The 16995-nt window shown below is 36.3% G+C and overlaps 1 protein-coding gene across 4 annotated transcripts in view; it reads right to left on the reverse strand.

Annotated features, from left to right (window-relative positions):
- The window catches only part of Lmpt (four and a half LIM domains protein limpet), a 241741-nt gene that overhangs the window by 14981 nt on the left and 209765 nt on the right, over positions 1-16995 (reverse strand). For 3 of the 4 annotated variants that reach the window (XM_074095660.1, XM_074095659.1, XM_074095661.1), the window contains one exon: positions 12849-13023. In XM_074095660.1, coding sequence (XP_073951761.1) covers positions 12849-13023 — 175 coding nt within the window. Of the gene's footprint in view, positions 1-4032; positions 4388-12848; positions 13024-16995 lie in introns of those variants that run through there. The other variant, XM_074095662.1, reaches the window with a different exon arrangement.

The following is a 16995-nucleotide window of genomic DNA, read 5'->3' on the forward strand; positions in this document are numbered from 1 at the left end:
ATTCGTAATTACAGTAAGAGAAAAAATATCTTGCGTATTTGAGTTTCTTTATAGAAAAGCTTTGTCTAGGTTTAGATTATGTCCGTGGCCGTGCCTTAGTTTCAAAATTTGTTCCCTATCCCGTGGAAATTTACGCAGAATCTGTCCTATCTATCTACGTCCAAAAGGGAATGCAAAATTTAAGTTCGGTCCAAGGTTTCGGGCTGGACGATGATGAGGTAGCTAGTCAATCAGTAAGGATCTTAATTTTTAAACGACATTATCACGTATAAAGATTTTTCTCTCAGACAACAATTGACTGCTAAGAAAGTAGGTAGCACTCTGTCTAATATAATATTCTTTGTTCGGACTGTTGTAAAGCAATAGGAAAATGCAGGAGGGGTAGACAAACTGGATTACAATCAGAGCAGCCTCAGCAGCGAGCAGATTGGGAGGGGTCCAATCTGCATCAATTACTTATGTATATATATATGTATATGTACGTACGTAGTTTTATAAATCTAATAGCGAGCGCGAGGGTTGCGTGGTTAAACCCACGTTAAACCAGGTAATTCGAAATAAATGACTTTTGGAAAAAGAACACTTTATGTCAAAAGTTCAAATCAAAGTTTTTTTTTAAATAATTAAATCGAGTTATGGGTCCCTCGCAGGTTGTTTCGGTTGGATCTAATATAGCTGTCCCTTTGCCAATATTGTGTATAGATCGCATAAAAGAATAGGATCGATTGAGGGATGCAACTGGAATAAATTAGTAAGACTCAAAACTTTTGGATTCTTTTGCTGTACTATATTATGTACTTAACTTTTTTTTGATGTTTCCTTTCGGGTAAAATTTTTGTTACAAGCTTTTGTTGTTGTTGTTGGGTCACAGCTTGCAAGTTAATTTTGACAACCTTTCAGTGATCGGATTGTCTTGAAATTTGGTGGTATACACACATGTTGTAATTTGGATGACAATACAAAGAAAACAGAAAATTTTGTATTAAAAATATTTTTTTAGTAAAAACTTATAGACGTACTGTTAAATTGTACAGTTGATTGCGTTACTACATTTGATTTAATAATTCTTCCAAAACTTAAACGTAATAAAATGTGTGGTAACACTAAATTCCGTTCTTTATCAAGTAATAGTTCTTTTTTTTAATTTAAATCATTTTAAGTTATTATTAGAAAGTTATGTTTAATAAAGAAATAAGTATTCATAATTTAGTATTCAAAAATTTGTTCCAAAAATCAACTAGGTTAAGGCCGCAAATCTAACATGTCCATGTTAGTTTGTACGTTTAACATTTACTTTAAATTACGTAAAACCATTTCGAATTTTCCACTGAATTCACAATATTACCGTGAACTGTATGCTTATTGACACAAAGGCTAATTTGGAACGGAGTTAAGCTTTGTTAGTGATTGGCGCTAGTGGTATTTGCTTTTCCTATTGACATGTAATTACTGGCCAGTTTGAAAAATAAATAGTGGAATCTGCGGTGTGGAATTGAGTTTTAACATGTGGGAGTAAGACTTAATTTGACTTGACAGGATGATGTCAGCTAAATGTTCCTAAAAAAAGTATTTATAATTCTTAAATTGTAAGTATTGTAACGTTTCATATTCTAAAGATATTTATTGAGACTTAAATCGTTTAGAACCGACAATTTCTATTAAGAAATTAGAATTTGAGACTCTTTAATACCGTCCGTGGTGTGTGTTACGTTTGCACTTTAGGTGAAAAACTTAAGTAAATGTCTTTTGGATGTATGTAGTAGTATCATGTCCGTATATCGGGTGTGGCCTGTAATATGAGCAAATAATTAAAACATAGATCATGCTCCTCAACCTGAACAACATTAGTTAGGCGACTTTTAAAAATAATTATTTTTTTAATTTTTATTACACTTTTAAGTTTATTCGAAGAGGCAATGTAAAGCGAAATGCTTGATGTTTGTAGCGTGACAGGCGGCGTCTGTTGTGTTCTAGGATGGCGTACATTGATAACAGTATTTATTTGTATGAAAAAAGGAAAATTCAAAGACTCCATTATTTTTAAAAGTCCCTGAACAAATGTTGTTCAGATTGACGAGGACGATCTGTATTTTAATTTTATGCTCGTATTACCGGCCATCCATATTCGAAAAATGACTTAAGTTCCATATTAATTCTGTGCACTACTACATACAAGAGGTCATTTTCATCAATACACTCGCTGCTTATACCAAAATGTTGCTAGTTTGTATTTTTTTGTAATTTTTGCACTTTTAGTTTTTGAGCTAGCTAGGTATATCTGCGTATATTCATTTTGTAAAAATAAAATTTACACGTTTAAAAAAAGCCCGCGATGTTTGGGCCTTGAGTACAACAAGGTACTTTGGCTCTAAAGGGCAACTTTGACGTCTTAGCGACCGCCCACGTTTTTACTTTTTTACTAGGCTCTTCTACACGTAGTTTAAATAAAGGCCAGAGTAACCCTCCACTGGGCTAAAGTACCCCGACCTTACGAAATAAAATGTGCATGATTTTAGTAAACATACTTAAGTAACATTGTTCGCTTGACAAACGTATTCATATTGTTTATTGGCAATCCGTGATCAATTGAGGCTGATTTTAATAACTACTGTTTTTAAAGACTATTATTATTTAAAAACAGTAGTCTTTTGTCCACATACTCAAAGATTCCGAGTTCTTTCACGAGCTAGCTCTTAAAATTAACAATGAGATTAAAGTGGTGTATTTTAAGCAAGTTATTTAAATATCCAGTCACATTGTCTAAAAACATTTGGTCAGTAAAACAAGCTTATGTGTTTGTTATACTAATGATTGAATTAAACACGGCCTTAGTTGAATGACAAGATTAATTGAATGAAAAGATAGACGCTCATTCAATTACGAGTGTATGAATTAATGGCCTGGCTTAAAATTAACGGGTGACTAATGTAAATTTACTCGTCATTTACTGTCTGCCAGTACTTACATTCGAAATACGAATGTTTTTTTTATTTAAATCTTTTTCTTAAATAGCCATTCCTATTTTTTTTAAACTTAGATTGTCTATAGAAATTTAGATTTAAAAAATTTTTGAAATGATCTTTATAACTGATTTAGTATTTTCTTATTATACGTAGAAAATGCATTTCGCAATAAACACATAATATTCTATTAGAAATAAATTAAGATAAGACTAACATAGGGATCGTAAATCAGAAGGTTGCATTATACAAACAAACCTATCTATTAGAAGCTCGTTCGTAACAAAGTCATTAAAAAGATCAAAGGCTATAAAACCAAGAAAACTTTCTACAATAAAGTTGTTTTGTCAAACGATTCGGCTACTTTTAACGGTGAAAGTTAACACTAAATTCAAACGCTATAGACGGGTTTAATTTAAAAACAAAACGTCTGTACAGGCTGGAAAGGATCGGCCGAAAATTCAAAGGACGAATAGAAGATTGAATGAGTAAATATTTATTTGGTACGAATGACGTGTGCGGTCGTTTATAATGCCGGTGCAATTACATGGCCGGAGTTTTTGCAAGTGTGGGTAATCAGTCAAGTCTTCAGTTGTTTTTATTTTTTATGTGCTTCAAGTTGATATAACTTTGTTTGTGATTATTTGTGAATCTTTTTTTGAACCGTACATGTCACGTCAAGGGTAAAAAGGTTTCTGTTTTTAAATTTACTCGTAAGAATATTGTATTCGTGAGTTAATAAATTAAGAGGGGAATTAGAGGCATTATTAATAATGTTAATTTAGTGGTACCTACCATTGTATTGTGATGTTTAATTTAACAGCGATAGTTTTCTTCGGAAGTGCAACTTCAAAAACAATTTCATTCAGTAAAGAAGTTGCGTTAAAAAAAGTGTGGAGTAATTTTTGAATATTGACAGCTGTGTCATTATCTACAGTAGGTAATGACTATTTAATTCTATAGCCAGGTTTCCTAGCATCTAAGTCGTGATTATAAACATGGTACATAGTTGCTTTCGCCGTCACAAAACCCATTGTCCAACTTATTATCAAACTTAGTACTAAAACAACACCTGCAATTGTTTTCCTCGGATCTCCAAGCTGGCACTGCTCTCTCAACGCACAACAAAACTTCTTGTTCTCCCTCTCAGCTGTTGCATTTGGCAAAAACATAGACAATATGGCGACATCCTCATTATTCTCCCTTGCCCTTCTTATCCTATCCTGTCCTACAGTTTTCGTCGTCAAATGCAGACGGGATTTAAGATCTTCACTCAACACATCGGCCGACATTGTATCCGAACTGTCAGTCCTTTTAAAAAATAAAAGCGCGGGAATAAGTGACGTTTGTTTTTTTTTTAAATGAAAAGCGCGCCAATGTTTTTTTTTACGCGCGTGTAGGCTTCGCGGCTGTCTGTGCGGTACTGAATGCTCAACGGACGGAGGGAGGCGTAGGCACGACGTAGGCTGTAGATCGAGGCGATACCACTGTGGTTTAGCACGTCTTCATAGACGTTTTTAATGAGGATACAATTCATTTCCAATCATGCTGGATGTCGGGACACTTACTGGATGCTTATGGGTATTGCGTGGAAGAAATTTACCTGACACTTTTTGATGGTAACGAAAGGATACGCGCAAAAATGACAGGTTTAGCTAACTTATATATAAGCTGTAAGTACCTACGTAGTAAACTTCGGCTGTAGTTACAGCAATAGCTGCCGCATGGGCATATTAACATTTTTCAACAATACTTACACGAGTCAGTGTATTAAGTCATGGTACATTTTTTTAACGAGGCAAAGGAGTTGAACACGTTCAGCCGATAACCAACTGATAACGGCTTGTGCACTTACGCATGCAAACCACGTTTAAAGTTTTAAACATAGAATAGAATTTGTCAATGCGTGTTGGAACAGGGGGTAAATGTTCTAAAATAAAAAAAAACTGCCAGATTAATGTAAACAAAACGCCATGCAGTAAATGTAGACGTGACTCGGCTGAATGATGAATTGTCAACGCTTAATTTTAAAAACGATGATCGTAATGTAACGACATCGTTTGGGGCGCGCCTATAACTCACGCTGCGTTCATTTTAAAAATATGTATGTTTATTTTAGAGCATTATCTCATCTAAGTTGAAACTTTTTGTGTTTATACTTTGAATATACCTAGTTATATAATAAAAATAAATAATAATACATAATGAAATTTATTTGCTTCAACAAATAGGATGCTTGACATACGAAGGTTGAGACTTTTTTTTTTATTCAACTGGATGGCAAACGAGCAAGTGGGTCTCCTGATGATAAGAGATCACCACCGCCCATAGACACCTGCAACACCAGGGGGATTGCAGATGCGTTGCCAACCAAGAGGCCTAAGATGGGATATCTCAAGTGCCAGTAATTTCACCGGCTGTCTTACTCTCCACGCCGAAACACAACAGTGCAAGCACTGCTGTTTCACGGCAGGATTAGCGAGCAAAATGGTGGATGGACTGCCTAGTAGGAATAAAATACCTGTGTCAGGTAATCCCGCTCCTCCAAAGATAGTACATTATAATTAAATTCCCTTAGGATAGGTATTTGTGAACTTAATGAAATCTAAAGATTACAACTTAGGTACTGAAGATTACGGTAGCTTACCTATACTTAACCTACAGTAACTTACTAAATGTGTGTGTGTGTGTGTGTGTGCGTGCGTGCGTGCGTGCGTGCGTGCGTGCGTGCGTGCGTGTGTGTGTGTGTGTGTGTGCATGTGTGTGCGCGCGCATGTACTGTTGCGTTAGTGTGATTCTGTCCTTACAATACAATACCAAAATTGTATATACATTTGAAATGGAATGTTTAAATTATTAAAGTGGTCTCCTCATAAGCAAGTAATAGGGCGTTGGTTAAAGTACCACTTCCAATCGAATGTTAATGCATTGCTGATTTTTTACATTGTACCGTCAACGTCATAAATAAGTGATCACTTTTGTACCTTGTCACTTTAACGTCATGTTTGAAAAGCCATACGAAATTGTGTAACGACTGAAAGCGACAAGGTACAGAAATGGTCACTTATTTATGACGTTTACTGTACCTATCATCGGCCCTACATGATAAGTTCGGAAGATTGGTCAGTTGTTGCGGGATTAAAAAATAAATAAAGACAAGAGGTTGGTAATCTATACAACTTGCCAGAGTTTAAATTTTGTAATTAGAAAAACTTTTCACTACAAGGTTTTTTTTTAAATAAAATTTAACTAGGTATGAAAGAAGACAAAAACAGACACGATTTTGCATATGATAATATTAGCTAAGATTACTCCGTTTCTATTTTTGCAAATGACTCTCTGATCTATACTGAATAAAAATACAGACATAATATATCATTACATCATTTGCCTTGATGAAAATCATTAAGATATACTGTTTGATATCAAAGAGATTTGTCTAAAGTGATATTACCTTATCTTAAAAGGTGTCGTTACATCGGTGCTTAGACAGATGGGCGGAATTAATGGCAGCGATGCACTTGGGATTCGGGTCAGTGTCGTCGCACCTTTATTTGCTAAAGCTCGCTGCACATGGTAGCAACTGCGGTAAACAGACAGGGCCGGATTTAGGTGTCTGGAGGCCCCAGGAAAAAAAAGTTTGTCAAAGTTGTCGATGTTTTCGGAAGATCTTTTTCAAAGGTGAGTGTGTGAGTTGCGTCGCACGGGTTCTTTAACGTACCTTAACTTAACTCTAATTTAGCCTATTGATTGTATAAATGGATAACAGCTTTCTTAGACGGATTGTCTTCTTTTGTGTACTTAGGTTAAATATTTATATATTGCAATAATAAAGTATGTATTATCGACAAAAAGTTACATTATTTTTTTTTATTAAAAAGTTATGATTTTAAATATTAATATAATCACGCAATCAAAACATGGGCCATTGGAAACAGAAATCATGAATAATGTGACAATATTAGCGCTATTATTACACGAAGACGATCCATTCATCACCGTTGATTTAATCTTAAACATAATGAATAATTTAAATTGTTTAAAACAGGACACGTGGTCTATGGCATAGTTGAAACTTGACAAAAATAATATTGCCGGCCGCGAAATTGGGAAATACTTTGTTTATATTGAAGTTGACGTTTATTGTTAGACAGTAGCGCCACTTTGGATGACAAAGTTAAGTTTGTAATGCTTTGCGGTTGGTAAAAGAAATACGGATTCATTATTAAACTCTATGGTTCCAGTGGTAAGGAAGAACTTGTGTTTTAAGGATGTTTCGGCTTTCTGGTATATTGGTTTGCCCACGCGTTTGTTTTAAAGTGAACATCGGATTTTGTTTTTGTATGCTAATGAGGGGAAGAGCGTACAATATGATTTATAGATTAGTTCAGCGAATGTATTTGCGAATAAAATATATTTAATTTTCTAATAATAATATTCGAAACTCCGTTAGCAGAAACGATTTAAAATTCAACAAATCAACAACCTCAACAGCCTATCTATCTAACACATCTTTACGACAAAACTTAAACAACTAATTCGAACTGTTGATCTCTATCAACTGAAAAACTTTAGTAATTTACAACTCCTAACCTAGTTCTACTATTATGACGTATTAGGACCCAATCTCAAGGTCGATTCACATCCGGCATGTTATTAGTAATTTATGGTATTATAGAAGATTATACTAGATTATACAACCTTTGCGCCCACGTGATGAGTCAACGCAGTATTAGTGACACTTTGACAAATAGTAATGGACATAAACAGTTTCATGTTTATGATGACATTTTGTATCGTGTTTATTTGAAGGCTGATTAGACTAAACGCCTTTAAAGTTACCTGTACTATTTGTATTTGACGTATCATTAGGTACTATAACCATAGTTAAGTTCCATTCCTCACTGGGCCCACCACTAGGAAATTACGGGCCAAGCCTTCTCATTCTTAGAAGAGGCCTGTGCCCAGCGGTAGGACGTATATAATAAAGATGAGCTAATAAATAAATAATAGCCATATATTACGTAAAACTTTTTTTAGCGGTAACCTACGATTGTTCAACGAAAACTAAGATTTGTTAAGAATATTTCCTGAAGCCAAATGGCTGGATTTAGAATAGGACGGATTCATCTCTTCCCGTGGGTGCCATAAAAGGCGACTAAAGGACTTATTGACTATCGCACTCAGAATCATAATAGTCTTTACCACTTCTTTCTGTCACACGACGTAAGGTGAAGGTGGAAAGAAATGGTGAAGGCAGGCCAGCGCTAGGGTGTTAGACATACAGCTACTGATGTGATTTGCCCTCTACATACTTATAGTAGGCACTCATCCTGTTATCAAAATGCCTGCTTGAATGCTTGACTCTAAGGGGCTATTTCACCATCCAATTGATTAATTTTATTTGACAAATAAATGTGACGCCGTCTCCGTCTATTCGAACAAAACAAACAGACAGCATCACATTTATCCGTCAGATAAAATTAAAAAATGGATGGTGAAACAAAACCATACAAATACAAATACCTTTTCGAACCTTTTTTTCCTTTTCAACAACGGAACTCGACATCAAAAAATACTGGCCACTAGCTTGTTTTTTTTTTCGCTACCTTTCTAGCCAGCCAGCAAAGCTGCCAACGTTCGAATTCTAAGTTATTTATTTCTCAATCATCCTTATAACCGTTAGCTACGACCGTTGCAGTAGAACGGCGCGTCCTCCTTAAACTTCGGCGTAAAAATTACAATAATCGAAGTAATTATGTGAGTCAGCTTTGCTTCCGCGAGGTTTGATCATCGGCGTGGGAGCCATTGAAGCATTGGGCTCATGGTTTGCAAAAACAACGATGTTATAACCTATTTAACCTATGGGTAGAGATCTATTCACTTACGAAGGCGCGCATCTAAAGTTTACGCATTTAAAAAGAAAAGCTCTGATTGATTGAATGGCTGTCTCAGCCGAAACCATTGGTCCTAGATGGCTGTTTTTTTTTTTAAATAAAGGTTACCATTATGATGTTAACAAGGAATAAGCACGGATTAATCGAATTTCCCACGGGATAGAGATGATTAAACGGGATATATATATTCGCTTCAATGTGACCTATTTCCGTAATGTTTTATAATGTTTTGTATGTGTAACATGCAAGTACGTAGATTGATGAAAACTACTATTTGAAGTGGTACAAGATTACAGCTCTTATGAATATTTACAACTACTAGTAAAAAAAAATGTTTTACTAAAGCTTTGTAGCAATATGTCTAAATATTGAATATTTTTACCATTTTAGAATGTTAATTTCATAATGTGATTTCAAAAACGGTACCCTAATAAGGTCACTTGTATTTCAATAGAACAGATCGCTACAGATTTTCAATTAACTCGATAAAAAAGCCACACGAGGTCAACAGAGATGTGATTCAACATGGCTGCCAGTTGAACCCGAACAAGTGACATCATCTGAACTATAGACGATTGATAAAGTTACCAAAAAAAATATGCTGCCGGTAAAACTTGTGCCTACAGCATGGAAAAAAAATGTTTCATTACAATTTTCCCTGCGCCTGTGACGAAATTTAAAACCACAACAAACACCTACTAATTTGCTATTTCGGTTTGATGGCAGCGACACCGCTAGCCGCACGTAAAACTTTGTTATGTGTCATAACATTTATTAGTGCCAGTGTCAAAATTTGGAACTAAAGTAAATACACGTTAACTTCGCCTTCAAGCTTACTAGCAGCGACATCTTCAGCTGCAAAGTTAAATTTGTGCTTTGTTATTAATGAAGCTTTGTAATCAGATTTGTTTTATTGTAAAAAATAAGTGTCGGGGCTAATTTGGTGGATAAAAACTTTAATTGGCTTCGTTGATTGATGGGTTTATGATCTCATGTCAGCTTAGGAAGTCCTGTCAGTGGTTTACGAATATAAGTCTAGAAACCATCTGTATAAAACAAAATACAGACAAAAAATAACGAGTATATTACTATTTTTACACACAGTTTCACTTGCATGAAGCATAAGATTTGGTAGTCTTCCATTGAAATTAAATGAAATGATTTATTTGCGGAATATGGGTAACATGAGATTTTATATAGATATAATTGCATTCTACCATAGGTACTCTGCTCTAATGAGCGTGCAAAATATTATATTCCCGAATTTGCTTCATTTCTAACTACTATGTCAATTAATCCGTGAAGCCGTGGTGGCCGAGTGGTTTGACCTATGGCACAGAATAAGTAATAGCCTATGGCCTTATGGCCTCTCAAGCAGAGGATCGTGGGATAAAACCCCGGCGCGCACCTCTGAATTTTTAGAAATTCATGTGCGAAATTGCTTTTTAAATTTACCAAAAGCTTTACGATGAAGGAAAACATCGTGAGGAAACCTGCACAACCCTGCGAAGCAATTCAATGGTGTGTGTGAAGTTCCCAATCCGCACTGGGCCCGCGTGGGAACTACGGCCCAAGCCCTCTCATTCTGAGAGGAGGCCTGTACCCAGCAGTGGGACGTATATAGGCTGGGATGTTGATGATGATGTCAATTAATATCACAATACCACAAAAATAAAGAACAGTTACCTCAACAGGTTACAGGTGGTAGGACCTTGTGCAAGGTCCGCCCGGATTGCTACCACCATCTTGCTGACTAATCCTGCCGTGAAGCAGCAGTGCCTGCCCGGCTGTTTCGGCGTGGAGAGTAAGACATCCGGTGAAATTACTGGCACTTGAGGTATCCCATCTTAGGCCTCTAGGTTGGCAACGCATCTGCAATACCCCTGGTGTTGCAGATGTTTATGGGCGGTGGTGTTCTCCTACCATCAGGAGACCCACTTGCTCGTTTACCACCCAGTCGAACAAAAAAACAAGTAAAAGCAAAATATCGTATCTACAATGTTAATATCCGCGTGGGAACTATGGCCAGAGCTCTCTCCATTGCCCAGCAGCGGATAGGCTGGGATGACGTCAATATATAAGGTACTAATATCCCTTCATGTTCATAGCGATGAGACGACTTGTATATATATACACGTATTTACCACATAGAAAAACAATTCCAATCCCATCAGTATCTATTTCCAATTAGAGAAGCCGTGTAAGCGACTAATGGGTCCAAAGCGCCCGCTCATTTGGTCATTGCTCATTTGCTCATTGCCCGTTTCGCTCACGATTTACGATCACGATTGCGATTGTTTTTGACTTCGTTTGCGAGTTGATTTACAGTTGTTTTGATGTTAGTGCGTTTCAATTAGCAATTGCGGTTGCTAGCTAGTTCTCTTAATTAACTCTCAGTGCTGGAATAGGAATTAGGATAATTACTAGTACTACTTTTAATTAAGCTTATGGGACACAAAACAAAATCAAAATAGAATAGACTTTATTTGAATAATCGTATTCTGTACTTTACTAACTACACTTAACTAAACTTTAAACCTAAAATTGCTAAAAGTGGCTCTGAAGCGGTAACGTTTCGTGTGCTCTGCCTACCCCATTTGGGAATACAGGCGTGATGTTTGTGTGTATTTACTTTATTAAGCCGTTGTAACCTAGTGGTTTGACCTATGGCCTCTCATGCAGAGGACAGTGGGTTCAAATCCGGACTGGCATCTCTGAGTTTTTCGAAAATGTCATGTGCGAAGTTACATTTCAAATTTACAAAAACATCATAAGGAAACCTGTATTGTAAAGCTGGTATCAAATTTCACACATGGATTCGGAAAGTTTTAGGGAGCTCGGGTCTGCTTGAGCGGCTATATGTCCATCTATTTTCAACCGGCTTTTTCATCAAATATTTAAATGCTATTCCAGAAAGCTAAAGATACTAAATAAATAATTACTATTTTATTGTACCTAATCTACCTTTTATACTATTCTATAAATAAAATTCTTGTATTATATATATGTAAAAAAAAAATATTACTTTTCGAAAATTGGTTTTTTAAATTTGCAGGTGGCAGGACCTTGTGCAAGGTCCGCCCAGATTGCTACCAACCACCATCTTGCTCGCTAATCCTGCCGTGAAGTAGCAGTGCTTGCACTGTTGTGTTTCGGCGTGGAGAGTAAGACAGCCGGTGAAATTACTGGCACTTGAGGTATCCCATCTTAGGCCGCTAGGTTGGCAACGCATCTGCAATACTAGTTGCAGATGTTTATGGGCGGTGGTGATCTCTTACCATCAGGAGAGCCACTTGCTCGTTTTCCTTCCAGTCGAAAAAAAAAATTGGTTCAAAAATGCATCCCCGAAAAACGCAGTCACCGTGACACGAATCAACTTTAACAAAACAGTAAAATATGACTCACTAAAATTAATCAAAATCGGACCGCATTCAGCTTACCATAAAGAGGGATTTAAAAGTAAAACGGTCGAGGCTGCGGCATTGGCATTGGCTGGTTCTCTGAATGGCCGGCTTTAACGCCTTGTTGAGTAGCCGTTACTGGCAGGCCTTATATGGCGTATCGGTACGCGATCTTGACGCGGATGTACGAGAAAAGTTTCATTTTGCCTAGGAATTCTTATATGGCTACAAGCGATCATTAACTACTTTTTTTAAATTAAAGCACAGTTATCTTTAAATATTTATCATTTCAAAAGTGCTGCTTTTCGTTTTTTGAGATTACTCTCCTAGCATCAACAGTAATAGTTTGAAACTGCATATGTTTTTTTTAAATTTGACATTCAAAGCACCCGAAATTCATACACGCTTTTCCGTACATGCTTTTATTAATTTGTTGCTAGCATGCCCCAGGGACCTACTCTAGGGCTCACCCTTTTCCTCACAACCGAAACTCCGCTGGAAAACCCAGGTAAGACGACGAGAACATTTCGAATTTCCAACTACTTATATGGTACGGATTCTGGTATTTTTAAAGGGTATTTAGTACTCACCAGCACGGAACACCTCGCCGCAGCCATCGCACCGGCTGGCGAACTGAGCGTCATAGCAGTTTCCACAGTAGATCTTGTCGAGCTTGGAGCCGAACTGCTTGTCCACGAGCGAGACGCGGCACTTGGCGCAGAGGAAGCAAGCCTCGTGCCAGTGCTTATCCTTGTACGACAGGTCCTGGAGAGAAAGAGAAGAATGCATTAGCTAAGTGAAAATTAACAGCAATAAGCTAACCGGAAAGGTTTTCGATGGATGTCCTTCAAAGGTAATGCTAGTTACTAGCGGTGCTATCCGTTACATGTTTGATTACAATTTAATGGTAGAAAAAAAAGAAACAGTAAGGTGGAAGGCTTTGGCAAAGTTACAGGATAAGGAGCTATCCTATTTGATCAGAACTAAAAATCTTTCACTAGATGCACAGTTGGTTAAATTTGCATAATACCTATAAGAAGTGTAAAGAAGACAGATCAGTTTTGTTACATAAATCCGATTAGCGAATCTGTATTTGTTTTAAAATTTTAATCCAACCAATGTTACTCCATTGAAGATATTAATCATCCTGGATATGATAGATGATGTTAATATTACATGTTGAACTCTGTTGCTTTTTTATTTTTAATTTTTAAGTCATTTCTATTCCAAATAAGTACTTCATATAGTTTTTGCAGAATAAATTACGGTAACCGCCATGCTAAATGGAAATGTTAGGGTGCCGTAGTTCTAACAAGAAACCCTTATAACTAGTTTCGCCCTGTGTTTTGGCCGTCTGCGGCTTAACTTAGAGACTGAAAGTCGTAATTTTGCAATGAGTATATGTATATATATTAATGTCGCGGACGAACTAATAAAATACCATTTCAAAAATAAAAACATTTCCCCCTCTGGTTATTTTCCTTAGTTTGGAATAGATTGAAGTTATCGGAGCGGTATTACAAAATTCATCGCAAATAAACATTGAAGTGTTTGTATGCATGAGAAAAACATAACTACTAATTGACTGACTCAATTCTAAGAAATATTCTTGATCTCCCACGGACATTACTCATTGACCGACAGGGTATAATTAAACATACAAAACATCTTGAATGGCACCAAAACTAGTAAGAAGATACAAAAAGTTATCCAAATAAACTAAATTTGTAGGCGGTAATTATAAAACTTTGGTTCATCTGCGTACTCGTACATGGGATATTGTGTAGCAAGTTTCTAGAGCTATTAAATCATGAACTCGACGCATAACGAATTAAGTTGTTTTGATAGGAAATGATTTACGATTTACTTGAACTTGTAGGATGTTGTTCTTATGTATGAATAATATAAATTGGCATTAGTTTCTGTACGTAATCTTTGGTCTATTAATCAGAGACTTCTATATATTCTTAAATACGACACGACTTGTCCTTTCTGCTTGTAAAACATCTTTATTTTAAAACCTGCCCCTATTTAAGTATAAAATTTTAAGTTTGCTATATATTTGTCTTTTATCTACGTTTTCGTGGGTTAACATTGGACCAATTTTGAAGTCTGGTCTGCCAAAATATATTCGAAAAAAAAAACAAGATTTTTCAGATAACGGTACCAAAAGGGCATTAGAACAGACATAGTTAATGACAGCATCATGAAAATCATCTTCGATCTCACTTGTGAATAAATCAAAATTAGCAATTTATTTTAACAATTTTTAATTTTGAACATGAAACTACCGTGAGACTCACTCATATTAAATGATATCATAACGTATAACTCACGTCATAAACCGAGTTTAGCTCGACATGTTTCGGGCTATTTCGTAGCCCTTCCTCTCAGGAGCACGCAACACGCACACCCTACTGAGAGGAAGGGCTACGAAATAGCCCGAAACATGTCGAGCTAAACTCGGTTTAAGACGTGAGTTATCCGTTATAATATCATTTAACAATTTTTAACTTTGTTTTTTTCCGTCGTTGTTTCTCCCTCTTTCATTGCCAGTAATTTCATTATCCCCTGGACGGAAGTAAGAGGTACTCTCAGACAGGCTCTCATTGATCTTGTAAGATATACCACATTAACTTCGTGTATCGAATCAAACGCAAATCAAATCGAGCATCTACTTGTAGACGTCATACATAACTAGAGCTATTTCGAGTCCGTGATTCATCCACGTTTTAAGACAAACGTTCAAAGCAACAAATTCTATTACTTACATCAATAATCAAGGTTCACTGACCAAATAACGAGCTTAATGTTACATCAGCGAAAAGACCAGTGGCACTGTATTTCATGCACAAGCACGCCAGAAGAATTCGAATAAATCTCGCGACGCTGTTGACGAATACTACGGTGTTCAGATTTCAAAATACAGCGCCACCCATTCCAGTTCTATTCCTGACCGGAGTCGACGCGCGCTTATAACTCGTGTCGTAATGTCAATAAAATATGAAAGTCTATTTTTACCGATTACGAAATACTTAGCGTATCCCGAATGTATCTCAAAAGAATTACTGACGAGTCCGACGATGGCTCAAGGTCGACGGTATCCAGCTCGAAAATAGCGGCTACACCCGTTTGTTCGCACGTTCGCAAATTGGTTCGAGTCAAAACAAAACTGCAAAATAATGTAATAATATTGACGTGATTTATTTTGCTATTCGTAAACCTCTTGCTTTTATTGCAGTGGTATTTCCAGCTGTTGCTGTTTCGGACGCTGCTTCAATGCCACAGGATTCTTGTTTAATGTACTTCTTATGTTTCATTCCCTACATTGCCAAAAGCTTCTCCTAAATCTTAAATTACAAGTAAATATTGGCCGGCAGTTCACAGATTTTGACAATAACTAGTACTGATATTTTTAACTAGAAAAAAACTCAAAACAGACGACTTGCGTGGAAAGACTCCTTACCATTATACCATGATTTTACTTGTGAACCAATTATTGAACAAATTTTACATAAGTATAATGGATTATTATAATGGCAATCCGATTGTGTGTCTCTGATGTAGAGAACCAGGTGTGCTTATTATTTAATATTTAAGCGCGATAGGGTAAAGACAAGGTGCAGCTGTTTGTCAGACAGGAAAAGTCATTCGTCGGGAGTGGAGATAAATGTGTAGTGTTTGGCGATGCGAGCCCGCGTCGGCTTGGCACGGGACCTGGGGCCGTGTGCAGAGCGCGGAATCTCGACCGGCTGGAGTGACATAACTAAATTTGATTCGACAAAGCTACCGAATACCGGCGATAGTCGTAGCATTGTAAAATTATCCTAGTTCAAAAGTGCAATCGAAACAATTGAATCATGATTCATAGGAAGCTTTCACTGCAAACATCAAATTGATTCTCCTTGTTGTGCTACGGTTATGTTGTTATGATAATGATTGCAAATAGGTTGCGATTTGGTTGTGGTTCGATAGTACACCTTGATCTATGTTGTCATGGTATTCAAAGTGAACTAAAGCGAGGCAAAAGTGACAACTAAATTTGATCGGGCGTAACAAAGTTGCTGCATGCCAGGGTCACTTATTATTTCATCGTAGATCACCATTGTCTTTTGTTTCTTTCTCCTGGCTATTTTCCCTAACTCAGTATAAAATTATAGCAAGTCATAAAAGAGTTTAGTTACCGTTACCGGTTAAGTAGTCTGTTAAATTTGATCTGGCATATCAAAGCTATTGAATGCCAGGAAAATTTGTTTCCTTAACAACTGGAAAAAGTTTTGCATTCAAATTTTTGAGCACCAAATCTTTAGGTACCTATTATGATACTTACAAATTAGCATTGTTAAACGTAGGGCAGTTAGTGATTGTATTTGTTTTAGAATCAGAATAAAAATTTATAAAGTATGGTACATACACTTTTTTATAGTTTTATGCGATGTTTGAGTTTAACGGTGACTGAATAAAAAGCTTTCAGAAATATATGTAGAGTGTTTGATTTCAGCCAAATAAACATCTACGCATGTTTAAACATTCATAAATAGGGTTCAGCTAAAGGATAAAGCTTGCCATTAGCTGAGGAAGAAATTAATCTCATCAATAATTACATGAAATGTTAAAAAAGATAGGGACTCTAAATATCGAGCTAAATCGAGACTGGAATTATAATCAAATCATGTTGTTAAATATGCAGGTCAAAGTAACAAATAGTTTCACTAATTGTTATTGTAAGGTAAACAT

Source organism: Choristoneura fumiferana, chromosome 12 (assembly GCF_025370935.1).
Source record: "Choristoneura fumiferana chromosome 12, NRCan_CFum_1, whole genome shotgun sequence".
In the NCBI taxonomy this organism is placed as follows: Eukaryota; Metazoa; Arthropoda; class Insecta; order Lepidoptera; family Tortricidae; genus Choristoneura; species Choristoneura fumiferana.